We start from the raw sequence: 19,474 nt of genomic DNA, 5'->3' as shown, positions 1-19,474 counted from the left end.
CTAAACATCAAGCTATAAAGGGCCAAACTATTGACAAGTGTTAAACAATTCAAACAGGTAAACCAACGGTCTTATCTATATAAAAACAACAAACTTGTATGAACCACATCCACAAACGACAACCACTGAACAATATATTCCTGACTTATGACAGGTGCAAACAAATACATGTAAATAACTTTAATATTGTGATCTAATATCATTAAAAACAATGTACAATCACAAAATATATTTATTTTACTCTTTTTCACATTTTAACATTACAATATGTGTTCCTTGTTTAAGTATGTTCGAATAAGTCAACACTTGGTCTAAACAATATTATGTTTCTAAAGTTGTTAACTTTTCAGTTACTACTGTATAGAAGTCTAAATATACGATTCACAAACATTGCATTTTGAATTGTTTTGAAACACTGATTGATTTACTAGGATAAAACAAAATATCAACAATTCATATTTATTTGAGCAAGAGTCTCAATGGAGTCTGTATGTCAAGTAGACCTTTGGTTTTTGTTTTTGTGCTAAGTAGCGATTAGTTGAGCCCTTTCAATCTGATTTTTATAGGTCATACTTAGTTTGTGTTGCTGCAGTCTGTTACCTTTTCTTGTCTCATAGTTTCAAGTTTTACACAGGTGGTAAGAGCAAAATAAAAACTGAAGAAACTGTCCTCAAAATACCAAAAAAAAATATGCAGTATTCAGCTAAGACTAAGCACCCGTACCCCGAGGTAGTATGCAAAAAATAAAATAAGAAAAATAGCCAAATCGAAAAAAATGCAAGACGGAAAGTCCCCCTAAAATAGCAAAATCAAAATCTTCACCACATCAAACGCATGGTCCTGATCATAACAGCTGTCATGTTCCTGACTGTGTATAGGCATTTTAGAAATGGGGATTGTTAACCAGACAACTAACGAAATAATTTAAGACAAAATAACATTATAGCATCTAAGTTTTAAAAGACAACGACGACAACTGAAGACAGTATCTAAGATGCAAAACAGTTTCTGAAGATATGTATATTGCTGTATATATGATATATATAAGAGAAGGAATTTTACGTTAAGATATCTTAGCTATCTTTATCAAGGGATGGTCAATATAGGTAAAGTTGATCTCCTATGAATATGGCTATTCTTTATTTGTTTATTTATATGTATTAATAAATGAATGACCTTCAAATGTTTCAGTTTAGAGCGCCTTGGATACACAAAATTATTTAGTGTCGTTTCTCTTTTCAACCTATCCTAATTGAAATGCCTAAGGTGGTATGGGAGTCTAAAATAAAAATGATAGAATTTGTTCATACTTTGCCAAAACGTAGTATCTATTGATATATGTTGAAAAATGTTATAAAAATGATAGGTCACCGCGCATTTTCTCAAGCTACAGGGCGTGACAAAATGACACATGTTGTATGGATTATACAGGAAAAATCACAATTTTGTGATTAGAAACTAAACAAAATGATAGAATTGTTAAATACTTAAGGAAAAGATAGCTTTCAGACAATGCTTTGAGAATATCAAAAGAAAAGATATGGTCACCGTACGTTTTTTCTGGCTAAAATACAAAATAGGAAAATTCCATGTAGAGTCTTTCAGAAAATGCACTGTTTTAGAATTGCCTCCTCTTAAAATGCCAATTTAATTTATTTTTAAAAACAACCAAAAATAATCATCATTTGCAAAAATATCAATATTTATAAGTTATATTCTAATAAATTTGTTCTTTTAAATGCAAATTCACATTAAATATCTGCATTCCTGCATAAAATTTTGCTAACTTGATAGAAAATTTGGACCTTTTCTTCTCTGTTTTTTACAATCCAAGATGGAGGAAGACACCCATACCACCTTAAAGCAGTTGGTACTGTGTATACAAATCGTTTATATTTTTCTCTCGATTTCATTTGTTCGAATTTGTATTGTTCGAACATAGCATCATGCACATTTGTGCTTAAACCTTAAAACAACAAGTTATAAATTGCATGCGTCTGAAGCTTTTTCCTGAATTTACATTTATCAAGAACGGTCCAAGCTGAATATTTGAAAGTCAGAGATGTAGTAGAAGCGACACTGTTGAATAGCTATATGACTGAAATTGGCTGAAACGAAATTGGTATATCAATTAAAGTTCAACTTTTCATGAAGGAGTTGAAACCTAAGTTTCTTTAAACATGTTAAACTTTCTTTTATAAACAAAACATAAAAAAAGATTGCTATTAATCTTGTGTCAGTACAGAAGTGCCTGGTTACTTTGCAATTAAAAATGGAACAAGACTACATGTAAGTTGCAGTCTTTTAGCTCTAAGCCATTTTTTTTCAATACTTAAAATTATATTTTAAGCTTTCAAATTACCTGCAAAATTATAGTTACTGTAACAATTCTTAATACATTTTATAGCTTCTAAAATAACAATTATCTACATGTATGATGACATATTTACATAATACTAGATGAAATAAAAACAACATATAAATAGGAATACTATTTCTTAATACAATTGTCATGCGATTGTCAGTATCACATTTGCTTTTTAATTTAATATTATCCGTTTCATGCTTCACTTTCAGGAAGAAATTCTTTTTTCTTCAGATGTAGATCTCTGTTCGAAGGTCCGTCCTCAGATGGTGCGGGAGCAACAGAATTAATTTTGGTTGCTCTTGATTTCATGGTATTGTTCCATGTCATCTCTTGCTGATCAACCTTAATACCTAATAGTATCTTCAGAGTTGCCCGAAATCTTGTTGCAGATGAAGACGATACATATAAGAAAAAGTTGACGGCGAAATTCAACTGGTAAAAGAAAAAGAAAAATGCTCTTGCCCATTTTAACTTTATTTTTGTCGACATGAAGTAAATATAGTCTGGATTTGATGGAAGAACCTTCTGAGTATTATTCCATATAAGTTCCGTGGATTGAATTAATCCAAGAGGTAGAACGAGCACAACATATGCAGATGACACAAGTAACAGAAGTTTCGTTGCTTTTTCGTCAGACTTTGACATTGACTGTGTTGTCATTTGCGCTCTCTTCTTTTTGTTCCTTCGTATTTCCAGAAGAATTAATGTATTTAGTGTTACTATTGTTAGAGTTGGAAACCATGTGTTGAAAGCTACGTAGAAATATATTATCTCTACAAATATAGCTCTTCTCGTTTTACAGGCTGCATATCCAAATACAGAATCCCCTTCAAATCCAGAAACTGCAATTTTGTGCATTGAGAAGACAAGAACTCCTAGGGATACGCCAATTATCACGTATATTGCACGTCTTGGTGTCACCAGTTGCTTTCCTTTGAGTGGGAATTTAATCATGATAAACCTTTCGATTGTAAACGAAACAATGATCCAGATCGATAGTAGATTAAACACCTCTACTATAACGCCATGGAATTTACAGAGATCTTCATGGTCCTGGAAATCTTTGTTGATATGTTTGTTCTGGCCTCGGAGTACTCCAATCATAAAGTTCATAGTCAAAGCAAGACAATCATATATGGCAAGAGCGGAGAGATACAAATTCATTGTTGATTTTCGCATGTGCTTCCTGGTCAAGACCAATAGAGAGGTAAGATTGAATAATAAACCGAGTACAATTATAAAAGCTGTACCATATGACAGAAGACCACGAACCAAGGTCACGAAAGGATATATCTCCACCCAGAATACTCTCAGTTCGCAAGGCCATGCTTGTTTGTCAATCTCGGTAGCATTGGTAATCCCTTCTATCACTTCAAAACCATATTGACAATCTGTATCATTCATTTTACTTGGAATCCTAAAAAAAACCCATATACATTAAAAAGTGTGAATGGAATGTTGTAACAACTCTAATTTTTCATAAAAGTGAAAGAGGAAAATATCTCTCATTTGTGAAAAAATGTTGTTCTTTTGTTGACGTCATTTTCTGTAAACGTTTTTGTGAATTTGAAAGTTGAGTTTTTTAGGTATACATTTGTAGAAGTGTATAAATTGTCCTTTCCTGAAAAAAAGATACTCTTTTTTTACAGGTGTTTATTCTTGTTATCATAAAAACAAAACCTGGACTAGTTATGCTAATTTTCTAAGCATGAGTGTCTTTGTGCTCAATTAGTCTATCCTAAATTTGAAATGAATAGCTGCTTTTAGTGTTATTTGATTTTTGTAAAAGGAACAGGTGTTATTATAGAATCTGTTTTCAATTTTTCCAATTTTCCATGAAAACATGATCTACGCCTACAGCAAATACTAGTGAATCAGTCTTCATCATGTTAGACAACACAGTTTGAAATTATTAAGGAAGTCGGTGTAGGCGCTTTCCAGAAATTGAAATCGGATATATTCAAATAGGCAGACAATTTATTAACAGAACATATTTTTCGTTTTTAGAAAAATTACATGAGCAAATAGAAATATAATTCATAGTTAACAGAAAGGTATATAAGTTGTCATGAAGCAAGAATGTGAAGAAGTAAACATTTTTACAATGATAAAAACTTGTCACAACACCATATTCGATGCTCAAAAAAAGCAGATGTATATGTATACATATGAATTGTATCCAATAAGAACACAGTTACTGACGCTTGATTTAAAAGATAGGTTTATAAAAAAAAAACAATCAAAATTTTATATCAGCATTGGCCTTTGACTTATGCAAATATAAAGCTTATAAGGAATTTAGTTATATGATAATGTCCGTGTGGACATTTTTTGTTTTTGTTACACCCTTGTACTCTTAGAGTCCAAAGTTAAGGCTTAAAATGTAGTACGCCAGACGCGCCTTTCGTCTCCAAAGAGTTATGACTGACGTTCAAAGAAATGTAAAAGTTCAACTAAAGTACAAAATTGATGGGCATTGATTTAAGTTAATCTATAGTTCAATGTATTTCTCAGATTATCTCAAACCGATTTATTCAAAGATTAATGTAAACCCCAATTAATACAACATTTGGCGCTGTCAATTAAATTGCAAAGGTGAGATAACAAATGTGAGGAAATTGCAAGTATTGAATAATTGAAGCAATGGAAGGAAATAGTTCTTTTGTTGAATAGACAGAACAATTAACGTGTTAATGCAAGCTTTAGATATCAATTATAGATTTTAATTGGAACATAGCAATAATATGCGAGTAAAGCACGATTAAACATCGTAAATAATCGACCAATCAGAATCAGCCTTTTGCAGTCAATTTCTGGTTTTAAATATTGTATAGGCGCCAATTTGTTTATTTACAAAGGTACCAAAAGCGTTAGAACATAAACTTCAATTGTACTATTTTGCTGAGCGTGCAAGGACAGTTTAGCCAGTCAAGGTCGTTAAAAACTTCCATCATCAACCATTGTATAATTTACCATAAATAATATGTGTACTTATCAAATTAACAATGTTTAACTGTTACATCTGTCAAGCCTTAAATAGGAAATCATACTACTTGATATATAAAAAGTGATCAAATGATATGCCAAAGAACTGTTTAAAGTATTTTCAACAATATTATACTACCCTAGAAATAAATAACACTAGCTATATTTGACAAAAAATCGCAATTTCGGGTTCTCAATGTTCTTCAAAATCGTACTTTATTTGGCCTTTATTCTTTTGTAGAAGTTTTTTTCTTTTTTATACATCACGCTACCAATATTATATATCACACAACAATATTTTTAAAGACGTAAGAAGTAGACAAAATTAATTAACAAAAGAAACATTCAATTAATGTTTATATAACAAAGTGAATAATTATGGAAACTTAGCACAAGATCCTGTATGTGCGGTATTCCATTGATTTTATATCAGTTTTATTTTCATCATTTTATATGTGCTAGTGAACGACATAAAATTACTTTATTGAGCCTGTATCAACACCTAGAGCAAAATAAGAGTCATATATTGCTGTAGTTTACGGATGTTTGAATCTCATAAATCTATGGAGAATACACAAATCAAGTGAAAAAAAATATTGGAATCGCAAATAATGTTTTTCAGAATTGTGAATTTTCATAAAAGAGGGACGAAAGATACCAGAGGGACAGTCAAACTCAAAGATTGAAAAAAAATTGTGTTCTTTAACAAATGAGGATTTTTTTGTTAACTTTGTTTCACTTTCCAATCGGGTGTTCACGTATATATAAAGTGTCACTATGTTGTTTGTATCCCTGTTCTAATGTTAAAAATGAAATAGTCTTTTCAGACATGTTAGATGCGACAGAAATGTGAAGCAATGGAAATGCAGAATATTAATAAAAAAGACAGCAATCAAGCAACAGTAATAAGATCTTCTAGAGACAAAACTACATATTCAACACTATTCAAGAGTATTTACAATGCTCTTATTGTTAAAAAGAGATAAAAAGAAATACGTAATAAAATAAATCTAACTAAGACTAAGAAAGATCTTTTTCAACATCAAATTCCATATAAAAAACGAAAAACTCATTTGTTGAAGAACATCGATTTATTTTCAATTTTTGAGTTTAATTGTACCTTTGGTATCTTTCACCAAAGAATCTTTATTAACGCTTACTAAAGAGGGACAACTGACTGTTATAGACTAAATAAACTATGACCGGACGAAAAGCATCACAATTATATAGACTAATTTCTTTGAAACTTTTCTTAGTACACTTTTCAATTATCATCTCTAGCTTAAATTTTCCATGTAATTATCTTTTGGTTTTAATGCAGGTTTCTTTTAATCCTATAATGGATTTTATATCTACATGTCACTGACAGTTTTGGTATATTTATCTTAACAATAAACGCTTATTATTTAAATGCATACACGTATGTCTTTATCTTTATCTGTGTTTATACTTTAAAAATAGTATATTCAATTTTGAAATAAGACAATGATCGTAAAGTTAGATCTCAATATTAAATTGTCTAGTAATTCTCATGAGTTTGAAAATTAAATTTTCTAAATTTTCTTGCACCTGAATCTTCATTACATATCGGGAAATTGTTCTAGTTAGAATACAGTGCAAAGAAGTGAAATTAAAATAACCTCGGTGTTTAAATCTTTCTTCATTTTTCTTATTCTAAAGACTTACTCGATAGTATCAATTATGAAAAAAAACGGATTTTGAAATAGATTCCAGAGCAGTTGAATCATAAAGAAGAAAGATTGCTTCAAAGTCAGTTTGGTACTTTACCAAACCCATTGCAATGTCAGAGGGAACAAATTAAATGTCATGCCTTTTGTAAAAACACAAACCTCTAAACATTTATTTATTCATAAAATATCTATTCAGCTGGCCTTTTCTTCTAATTTGAAATATTATTTTTAAAAAACATTTATTTATATGTAATTATTATACTAGTACCTAAAAGAGGGACGAAAGATACCAGGAGGACAGTCAAACTCATAAATCGAAAATAAACTGACAACGCCATGGGTAAAAATGAAAAGGACAAACAGACAAACAATATTACACATGACACAACATAGAAAACTAAATAATAAACCCCACGAACCCCACCAAAAACTAGGGGTGATCTCATGTGCTCCGGAAGGGTAAGCAGATCCTGCTCCTCATGTGGCACACGTCGTGTTGCTTATGAGATAACACATCCGGTAAATAGTCTCATTCGGTAGGTCACATTTATGAAAGGGAAGGGATTGTAAAAGTTTCCAAAATCTAACTAATTATGTAAAGCTTAATAAAGGCAACAGTAGTAAACAGGTGTTTAAAGTTATAATTCAATTATTAGAAAGCAAATCCGGGTTTATAAAACAAAACCGAAGGAAATACATCAACTATACGACCATTAAACATATCAACTATAACATAATGAAGCACTCTTGTTATTTGTTATTAGACATAATATAACACAAAATGTATGCTTTGAAAATAGGAATTGAAGAAAAGGTTAAAATTCACTTCAAAGTAGATCTGTTCACCTGATTTTCATTTTCATTATCACCAATACGTCAATTTTTCCAGCCGAATTTATAAAACTAATCAAAACTAGCAAAGAAAATCATAACACTATTTAGAGATTTCCAAGTAGTTTTCCTGCCGTAAGCAGAAAAGATACTATGCTACATTTTTCACCCGGCTAGCAAAACTATTTATTAGGACAAACAGGAACTACCTCAATTTAATAAAACATAATCACTGTCATATTGAATTTTTTTATGTAATGTGTATATCAAAGAGAAATAAAGAAGGCCGTATGGTGAACAGTATATGCTTACATCTCCGTCATCTAGAATCTGTTTGATAGTTGTATCATTGGTCACATGTATCAAACCACAACTCCTTGTTCTACAGAGAAAGCTTTGTGCGGTATACCAAGGTAAAATAAACTTTTTAACTTACTTTCAAAACGTATCTTCTAATCCAAGACAAATACACTAAGTATATACAAACTTTCTCCTGGTTTTCTCAAATATTCATAGAATAATGCATAGACAATAATGGTAGTAAGGTTGACAAATAAAGGCAACATAAATATACCTGTGTTCAATAGTAATTGACAGCATCATCTACATAAAGTTATCATTAATTGTATTCACATTTTCTGACAGTTCCCAGATCCACTTTATTGAATAAAGATCTCCATAAATTGTCTTACTGTATTAATGATAGGATAATTGAATACAAACTATGATAACGACACAATTTGTGGCAGTCAGAAGTTACAGCTTTGATATAAGAATAGTTCGACCTTCACAATGTTAGTTGTAATTATAAAAGAAAATCAATTTTTGTAATATGTTTTAATGCTCTGATTGTCGTAACTGAATCTTCTTCTTTAGCATCTTCAGTTTTGTAATTATCCCACCTACTTTGGTGATTATTTTAGGGAATTTCATACCATAAATAATTGTTGACCTATGCAGGTATAGGATTTCTTTTTCTTAAATAGAATATCTGAATATATACGTTTCATTGGATGAATTTAACAGGAACTTCCTAGTCCGTTCAAATACATTTTTTTAAGGTTAGGTAATCGGTCACATCTCTCTTATGGTAATTCCATCACAGCCGTCAATATTCAGTCAAGGTGAAATTCAGTGTAAATTGCGTTAATTAGTAACACTTCATCAGTGTTTTAGTTGATATCAGTTATTGGGTAAAAGTTGCATAAAAAGGAAGTCGGTAATTGAATTCGTCGGATAGGTCTGTGCAGTTCGCTAAGAGAAAGTTAAATGAGCAGGAAAAAGGGCGGATAAAATAAAAGGTCAGCTAGCTATAAAACCAAGTTTAATTCACCCTTTTATTACATGCGGAAATGCCTTACCGAGTCAGGAATATGACAGTTGTTTTCAATTCGCTTGATGTTTCTGAGCATTTGATTTTATAATTTCTTAAGGGACTTTCCGTTTTGAATTAATGCAGTATCTTGGTATTTTTTTTTTTTTTTTATATATGCCTTTTCTGAACTTTGAAATGTGAATAAATTCAGATAAGTGCAAAATGTTGACGAATTGACCTGAACGTGTTTTTTCTAATATTTGTTGGCTAATCTTCTTGTATATAATGTTGGTCTTAGATATAACAAAAAGAAGATATGGTATGATTGACAATGATAAAATTGAGAATGGAAATGGGGAAAGTGTCAAAGAGACAGCCACCAGACCATAGAACAGACAACAGCAGAAGGTCACCAACAGGTCTTCAATGAGACAACTCTACACAAGAGACCAAATGACACAGAAACTATAACAGCAACATGTAGATGGTCTCTTAAGGTAGTTACAATGTGATTTTCTTTTTACACAGTCCATTGGGGAAATCTTCTATTTAGTTTTTGATACTATAGATGTGACTGTTTGATATTACTAGTATTAGTAATAGTATTATGTTGTTAATATGTTATGTAAACGACCTAATTATTCCTAGGTATAATGATTTGAAAATGAATTAGAATATAGTTAGGGAATAACATCATTACTATCATGTAGTAACAAGAAAATGATATCATTGTTAAAACAATGAGGGGTTGTTGATTACAGGCGCTTACAGGTGTCTTAGAAAATGGAACCACCTTTTTTTTTTAATTTTTTACCCAGTGTTGTATACGTATGTAGATTTTTGACAAACTTCCCTTGAACGGTATGAAAAATAACAAGAGCCAGTTTAAATAATCTGCAGTTTTCGACATGTCACAGTTGACTTCAGTTGTCGCCAATTAATTTCCCAGAGAACCAAATATAAATGTTTAGCTGGAAATTATAAATTGTCTGGTGCAAAATATCAGAAATGCTTATATGTACATGTACAATAGTACTATGATCTTAGTACCATTTCCTTGCGATATTTTTAATGAAAAACAGATGAATATGTATAGTCTCTAAGGAAATATGTGTTTGTCTGTTTCCAATGAAAATTATTCATTTTCGTAAAACAAAAACATTCTTTTTCGATATTCGTTTTTCATAAAAATAATAATCCTATATCAGATATTCCTTTTTATCGCTGATTGTTCGTGTAATCTTCTAAAATTAAGCTTATCAAGTTAAGACGAAGTAATGTAGATAAAAGTCGAATTTCCGTTGTTTCCAACACAAAACCACATTCCCTGTGGAAATTATACATTTTCTCAGTAACAAAAAGTAGATTATTTGTGCATATTTTCAAAAATCTTTTTTTACAGCAAAACTTAATTAAAAACACAAAAATACCAAACTCCGAGGAAAAATCAAAACGGAGAGTCCCTAATCAAATGACAAAATTAAAAGCTCAAACACATCAAACAAATGGACAATAAGGGACTTTACGATTTGAATTTTCATCAATATTTTTGTGATTTTACTATACTAAGTCAGGAATATGACGGATGTTATCCATTTGTGTGATGGGTTTGAGCTTTTGATTTTGCCATTTAACTGCGGAATTTCTTTTTTGAATATTCCTCGGAGTTCGGTATTTTTGTGTTTTTAATTTTTAATTTTTGCTGCCTAGGAAACCTAGTCAAGTGTTAAATCATAGCTTAATATGTTTTGTTTCTAAAGATATTTTTAGCCCAACTTTATTATTGGTATAAGTAACAAATTTTATTATCACAATGAACATGTATATTGCTTATACCAATTAATATATTGACACTGACAATGGATTTACATTCAACTGAAATATTTGGTTTTTTTTTCTATTTCATAACCGTTACAATATTAGGATTTTATACAAGTATTGTTCCGTAAATCTTATGACTTTTGTATATGCGTTTACAGACCTTAATATAGTGCAAAGCTGTTGAGAAAATAAACATTTGAACAATAAGTGTATTTAAATTTTCCTCAAATCTTTTGTTTAGTTTTAATTTAGCCAGTCAAATTTTCTTCCACTTTGCCTGTTATAATCTTACAATAAATCAATCATGACAGATAACTCTTATGACGTCAGTTATCAAATGTTACACACAGTCAAAGTGTACCAAAATGGCTAGGCTTACATTACAATTTTTTGAAAAGCATTCTTATATTGTTTAAACATTTCCAAATTACTAACGAAATCATACAATGCTCGATTATTGGTGAGCTTACAGTGCCAAACAAGCCTCAACATGTACCTTGGTTTTTTTCCATGGGTAAAATTTCCATTGATTAATAAAACATTTTGATACCGGATTTGACTTTTACCCGGGCGTAATCAATCACTTATTATGAATAATTGGCAGTAAAACGATAACAGATATGGTTATACTTGACGATTGTCGGATATCAATGGTGACTTTTGTTGCTTTCTGTGGTACACTATCTTTAGCTTCCAGTATTGTTTGTCATTTGCAAAATTGCATGTCTACGCATCATTACACTGCATTATCTGGTTAAATGCCTATATAGCTATATTGTATTCTCGGATAGTCGTTATTAACGTGAGATTAAACGAGAATTTATTGTTCGAAATTGATTAAAAACTATGAAATGATATATAAATAAACAATTTACACTACTTTAAGGACAAGTACGCGTACATGTACATTATATAAATAAATGAGTAGCTTTAAATGGAGTTTTGAAATACGTTGTATATTATCGATGTATATTCTATTTTTGGTTGTGTATATCAATTAGGTTGTGGAAATTCTAAATTGTGTTGCATAAACCTTTGGTATACGTAATTAAAATTGAAATATTAATATATTTGGAATACGGATATGGAAGTTTATTGAAATAATGTAGGTAATTTAATAAGAAAGAAAAAGCTTTATTCAGGAGAACAAGAATTGTAAATTCTGTTTGAAATTATGTCATATATTTTACCAAAAAAAAAACTATTTATTAACTTCTTTGCCATTTGGTCTCTGATGGAGAGATGTCTTATTGTAAATCATAACACTTCTTTTTATTATCATATTTGACTTAAGATTTAGTTGAGATTTTATTCTTTTGATTACTAAGAGGTGAAAATAATTGAAATGTATCGATGATTTGTAGATTTAGTAATGTATTAGTACAGACAATGCAAGAAAAATTTACAATCTCACTATTGTCTAATACTTTAACATCTAACATGGTTTACTGAATGCAAGACATCGTTTGTTACCAGTGGAACAGGAACCAGATGATCCTTCTAGAGAACCTGAGATCAGCCCTTTGTTTAATGAGATTTTTCTTATTAGCTATAAGCAAGACGGTGTCTGACTTATGGTTATATTTAATTTTATTGTCCCATTGTTTATTCTTCCTTGGTTACAATCTTCAATAACGTTAAATGCCAAACACATGATAAAATTTACTAAGGATTCACGTGATTGTTGTATTTTCCTTTTATTTATAAAAAAAACTTGCAATTTTTGTTTATGCGAAGTGACGAATTTGTTATTTTGTATTCAATGTTAACAACATTTTGAATGTTTTAATGAAAAAAAAGGATATTTATAACTTCAATTTCGTCTGTTTTCTTTTTCTACAGATTAACATTACAATACAGAATATTATTTTGAACAATCGAAATCCTTCAGGCACACGTGCACAATTGACAAATTTCATGAAAATGTTCTCCCGGAACTTTTTCCACATTACCGCGTACTTTATTGAATGTATCTGTTCATCGCTGAGACCCGTACATTTCCAATACTTGTTACATCCTCTCTGGTGGATAGTTTGTTGCAACAATAATCCTACCAGATCTTATTCTTTGTATGTAATTAGACCGGAAGTGTAATCTGTCACTGGTTACTCTTTAAATGCATGTTTGTTTTCGAAATGCTAGGGATTTTCTTATCACGGGGATAGAGTACCTTAGCCGTATTTGGCATAACCTTTTGGAATTTCAGGGGTCTCTATGCTGTCCAACTTTACAATTGTTTGGCTTTTTAGATATAATGATTTGAGCGTCACTGATGAGTCTTATGTTGAAGAAACGCGCGTTTAGCGTTTCAAATTTTATAATCCTGGTACCATTTATAATTAATTATTTAGCTTCCAGGCTTTTCGTACAGCAGAATACATAACTATCAAGAACTGAAATGACTGCAATGCAAGTTTAATGATTGCATTCTTAAAAACTTGGTCCAATCCCTTATTTTTATTTGTAAAAATGCCTGTACAAAGTCAGGATTGTGACAGTCACTTGGCAACTACTCCAACTTTGGTCGTTTAAGCATATTAGTTCTTGTTACAGCATTTAAATTGGAAAGTCACAGATGGCTAAGAGCATCAAACGGGTGTTTTTATGGGATTTTTTTAAACGATTTCCAAGGTTAGTCAATAAGTTTTATTATCTTACATTTTGTACCATTGGTTTTCCATATTTTTACATTAGTTTTATCATGTAACGACCATTCACCTGTAGAATGCAAGATAAGACAATACAGAATTGTTGTCATAGATCCTTTTTTTTTCTATTTATAATTAAAGCAATGACATACGATGTAAAAGAAGATAAAGATATTATCAAAAAGAGTCTTGACCTTGAATAAAGTATTGTTGTAGAATCATAGTCAATGTATTTCATGCAATATCAAAATAGCTCTTAAATCTTTTTACAGACTGAGAGGATTCATAATGAATACAATTACTAAAGGTCAAAAGATTTCATTACATTGTAATAAGTTTTAGATTAATGGTTCACAATCTGATGTGATCGGCTACTACCCAATAACAAGCAGATATTCATATATTCTGTTTTAATAAAAATAATGGGTCTTAATTTCGTGCGTCCGGAGAACTTTTTAGGTTTCGTCGAAATGAAGAAAAATTTTGAAAGCAAATGATATATTAAACACTAAACACTTGAAGTTATCACGACCAACACAATATTCAAATTCATCTAAGATCAACTTTGCCCGAAGGAGTAAAACCTTACGTTTCTAAACCATTGTTACCATGGGGTAATTCATGCAAAGACCTGATTTCTTGCCCGGCTCTAAATTTTATTTTTAATTTTGATTTCGGCTATACTGTTTTCGTTGTTTTTCGTCTACAGTTCTTCTTAAAAATATTAAAAAAGAACGTTATTGTAGACTGTAAACAAGGAAGAATAAACAATGGGACAATAAAATTAAATATAACCATAAGTCAGACACCATCATGCTAATAAATGAGGCCGTTAGTTTTCTCGTTTGAATTGTTTTACTTTGTCATTTCGGGGACTTTTATCACTGACTATACGGTATGGACTTTGCTCATTGTTGAAGGCCGTACGGTGACCTGTAGTTGTTAATTTCTGTGTCATTTGGTCCTTGTGGAGGATTGTCTCATTAGCAATCATACCACATCTTCTATTTTTATAAAAGCTAAAAACAAATCCCATCAAACAAATAGATGATCCAGGTTCTCTAGAAGGGTCATCTGGTTCCTGTTCCACTGGTAACAAACGATGTGTTGCAGTCAATGAACCATGTTCCATTTTGAAGAATACCACATTACCATTATAGAACTTAAAGTCTTATAATTAAAACCGCTAACACAGAGAAATGTCTAGCCTTATGTTTATCAAATCAATAAGATAAATTACAAAAGCCATGAAAGTACGATACAGAATTGGAGCCTTATATTCTTCCGACTTCCCTTGTTTTCATGATTTTGTATGTAAAAGCAGAAGATTTAAGGCTAAATTTGCCCTCAGGGAAAAGATATTTCAAACTATCTCGGATTTTCAAAATTAAATACTGAATGCTATTATTTTAATGTACCAGTGTTGCTTTGGATAAAAATATACCCCTTTTAATGAGTTAAGACTGTTAGAAAATGTCGAGAAATTCAGTATTATAGCAAAATATTTACACGCAAGAAAACAACTGTCCATAAACACTTGGCGGTAAGCAAATACCCCTACAAGTCATAAACGTACGACTGAGAACCATAATCATATATTCTGCTTGAAATTGCTCGATTTCCATTGTCCCCACGTGGAATGTCAAAGGAGATGATTTAGGGCAAAATTTGCCCTAATATGAAAAATATTTTTAACAATCTCCGATTTGGTAATCGTATGATGAATGTTTGTTACATAATATAACAGTTTTGTTTGGGATCAAAATATACCTTTTTAATGAGTTTTACAGCAATGAATAAAATTTAGAATGGAAATGGGGAATGTGCCAAAGAGACAACAACCCGACCATAGAAAAAACAAACAACAGCAGAAGGTCACCAACAGGTCTTCAATGTAGCGAGAAATTCCCGCACCCGGAGGCGTGCTTCAACTTGCCCCTAAACAAATATATACTAGTTCAGTGATAATGAACGCCATACTAATTTCCAAATTGTACACAAGAAACTAAAATTAAAATAATACAAGACTAACAAAGGCCAGAGGCTCCTGACTTGGGACAGGCGCAAAAATGCGGCGGGGTTAAACATGTTTGTGAGATCTCAACCCTCCCCCTATACCTCTAGCCAATGTAGAAAAGTAAACGCATAACAATACGCACATTAAAATTCAGTTCAAGAGAAGTCCGAGTCTGATGTCAGAAGATGTAACCAAAGAAAATAAACAAAATGACAATAATACATAAATAACAACAGACTACTAGCAGTTAACTGACATGTCAGCTCCAGACTTCAATTAAACTGAAATATATATATAAGGAAAGTCAGTAAAAATAGCAAAAATCTTTTTAAAGCTATAAGACGTGCAATAAATAACTAAATATTCATACATAGCAGTAAACCATTACAATAGACGATCATCAAATATCCTATTGGTACATGTATTTAGTCTTTTGTGGTCACTAGCCTGAGCCTTTACTATTGTTTATCGTTTGCAATATTGCATTTTCACCATGATATAAATGTTCTATTAACATTTCATTAACTGGTACCAGACTATATTGTAAGTATTTTTAGATTTTCGTTATAAACGTGAGATTGAACAATCTTTTACCGTAAGTTCTTAAATTATTATCGATTTTCCATTTAACATTGAACTACAATGAATAGATGTAAAACGGTTAAAATATAAAACAACACGTTTAATAATTTATTGCGTCCGAAGCGCTTTTCTGGATTTACCTAAATCAGGAACGCTCAAAGCCAAACATTTGAAATCCGAAGATGTATAAGTACCGAAAATCGTTGAAGAGCTATATGTTAAAAATACCTAAAATAAATAGCCAAATTCATCTAAAGCCAACTTTGCCTGAGGGAGTTGAAACCTTAGTTTCATAATATTTCAAAATTTATAAACGGACAATTTTAGTAAAGTTTGTTTAATCATGTCAGTACCGAAGCACTGACTACTGAGCTGATGATACCCTCAGGGACTGATAGTCCACCAGCAGAGGTATCGACCCAATGATGTAAAAATATAAAACAACACGTTTAATAATGTATTGCGTCCGAAGCGCTTTTCTGGATTTACCTAAATCAGGAACGCTCAAAGCCAAACATTTGAAATCCGAAGATGTATAAGTACCGAAAATCGTTGAAGAGCTATATGTTAAAAATACCTAAAATAAATAGCCAAATTCATCTAAAGCCAACTTTGCCTGAGGGAGTTGAAACCTTAGTTTCATAATAATTTCAAAATTTATAAACGGACAATTTTAGTAAAGTTTGTTTAATCATGTCAGTACCGAAACACTGACTACTGAGCTGATGATACCATCGGGGACTGATAGTCCACCAGCAGAGGTATCGACCCAGTGATGTAAAAATATTAAAAAAAAACACGTTTAATAATTTATTGCGTCCGAAGCGCTTTTCTGGATTTACCTTCATCAGGAACGCTCAAAGCCAAACATTTGAAATCCGAAGATGTATAAGTACCGAAAATCGTTGAAGAGCTATATGTTAAAAATACCTAAAATAAATAGCCAAATTCATCTAAAGCCAACTTTGCCTGAGGGAGTTGAAACCTTAGTTTCATAATAATTTCAAAATTTATAAACGGACAGTTTTAGTAAAGTTTGTTTAATCATGTCAGTACCGAAGCACTGACTTGTATTAATGACGGACAATATAAAGTTACTTTATGAAAAATGCATTACATTCTCGAAGAATTAGTTTTTAAATGATGTTAACAATTGTGTTCTATTCTATTACGAACGTTAAGTAGAAATTCTGATATGTTTTACAACTATCTACGACAGTCTGTTATAGTCAAGGCAAAGATATAAAAAAAATGATTAAAAACTACTTGTAAATAAGCATGTTTAGGTAATAAAGAAAAGTTAAAGATTATATTTGAACTATTTACTGAAATTTAATTTTGTGTTTTGAAAAAAAGAGAGAATATAAAATGTTTTTCAAACAGATTATCTTAATAATTTTGAAAATTAAGCAAAAATGAAAGAATATTAAACATGTTATCCATTTGTTTTATATGTTTTGTCTTTTGATTTTGCCATTTGCCGTTAAACTTTCCATTTAAAATTTTCATCGGAGATTTACTGTCTTTGTGGTCAATAGCCTTTACTTCAAGTATAGTTTGTTGTTTAATTTATCTCCCTTATGCAAAGCTCTGATTTCTTTCTCGGCTTTGGCTGGTGTAGTGAAATGATACGATTATTTTATTTTAAACAACAACTTACAGTATTATTTGGAACAAGTTGATCATTCGGCTTTATTATAAACCTTGTTCTATCTATCACTTTCATTTAAAACATGGTTGTGCAAAGTTAGGATTATCACACTCAGTTTGCAATTGCTTCATTTAAAAGTAGTAATCGCTTAAGCGTTTAAACTGTTTTGATACGAGTGTCACTGATGAGTCTATTTATTCAGTTTTTAAAATATTTTCACGAATTTAGTCAGTATTTATAGTCGGGAACAGTTAAATTTTTAATTGACCTTGAATTTGAGTACAACTGTACAAGCTCTACAATTTGCCGTTTCAGAATCTAATGCATCCTTGGTAATATTTTCGAAAGTGTACGCTAAAACGTGGTGATTGGTTAAAAATGTCATAAACAATGGAAATTCAACCAATAACGTGACGTTATTTTTATTTTACGAACAATGAAATAACCCATGATTCTTCAGAATCTGTAAACTTTAAGGCGAATTGTTTTTCAGATATTTTCAATTTATAACATAATGTAACGACAATTAAACTGTTGCATGCAAGATAAGAAATAATAGTATGGTCGTATCTTCTTTTTTTCTATTCATAATTAAAAGCATGACAAGCCATGTAATACTAAGTAGCAGATAAAAATAAAATAGTCTTAAATTTATCAGAGGATTGGTTGAACACAAAACTTTACGACAAAACAGATGGTTTCAGCTTCCAATTGTGAACTTTCCATTTCTATATTGCAACATTCCAGCAGCGCCTGCATATGGAGTATATATCTCCCAATTGATACAGATAGCTTAGATTAATATTGAACGAATAAACATTATAACTAACGGGAAAACATATTCCATAATTATAATTGAATTTGTAAAAGCTTATTGTAGATTAGTCAGGGAATACCATTTACTATCTTAAATGTTACTCCACCAGGCTTGTGAATTTGCCACCATCCTTCAATATTTTTCTTATTCTTGCCTTTTTTTAGCATAATCTTTTTTTAAACGAGAGAAATTTCGTAAATAATTTCTTATTACAATACTTGTGAGTGATTGTATGAAAAATTGAGTTTTAAAATTTAAAATAAGATACATTCAAAGAATATTTTGATTGCATTAACAACAATAAATGTACCAGCTTCATTAATTTCTCCTTGCAATGCTCGAGGTCGAAATATTTAAAAGTCCTAAATCTGGTAATTTTTTTAAATATCTAATAAAAAAAAATAATAGTATAGCAAAATGATTTAAACATTTTTGACAGTTCAAATAGTTTATTTATTGATACTACCCTTTAAAATCTGGCTGTAGCGATCACTGGTTATTAAATATAAAATGGCCCTACCCTTCAGTTTTATTCAGCTACTAAGTTACTACTTCTTTAAAAGCGAACCGAAACTGTCTGTATATATATACTTCTTCCTTGATGAGTGCGGAAAATTAATTACCAATGCAATTTCATAGTTCTCTAATCATTTTCATTTTAATAATCTGTTGGATATTTCTTATAAATTTAGAGGCTTATAGTGTAGGTCTTAATAATAATTTTGTAATTAGATATCCGATACATCTG

The 19,474-nt window shown here is 30.8% G+C and overlaps 1 protein-coding gene across 1 annotated transcript; it reads right to left on the bottom strand.

The window, feature by feature from the left end:
* Positions 1 to 2,400: 2,400 nt before the first annotated feature.
* On the bottom strand, positions 2,401 to 3,780 carry LOC139490374 (G-protein coupled receptor 35-like). Its single transcript, XM_071277189.1, has one exon. The coding sequence runs from the start codon at positions 3,770 to 3,772 to the stop codon at positions 2,561 to 2,563; it is 1,212 nt and encodes a 403-aa protein (XP_071133290.1). The 5' UTR covers positions 3,773 to 3,780; the 3' UTR covers positions 2,401 to 2,560.
* Between the last annotated feature and the right edge of the window lie 15,694 nt (positions 3,781 to 19,474).

The sequence above is a fragment of the Mytilus edulis genome, chromosome 9 (genome assembly GCF_963676685.1).
Source record: "Mytilus edulis chromosome 9, xbMytEdul2.2, whole genome shotgun sequence".
Lineage (NCBI taxonomy): Eukaryota > Metazoa > Mollusca > Bivalvia > Mytilida > Mytilidae > Mytilus > Mytilus edulis.
Note: the sequence above shows the minus strand (reverse complement) of the source record. Positions and strands in the feature narration are given on the sequence as shown.

Coding starts and splice junctions, on each gene's coding strand:
- LOC139490374 (XM_071277189.1), bottom strand. CDS start 3,772: ATGAATGATACAGATTGTCAATATGGTTTTGAAGTGATAGAAGGGATT.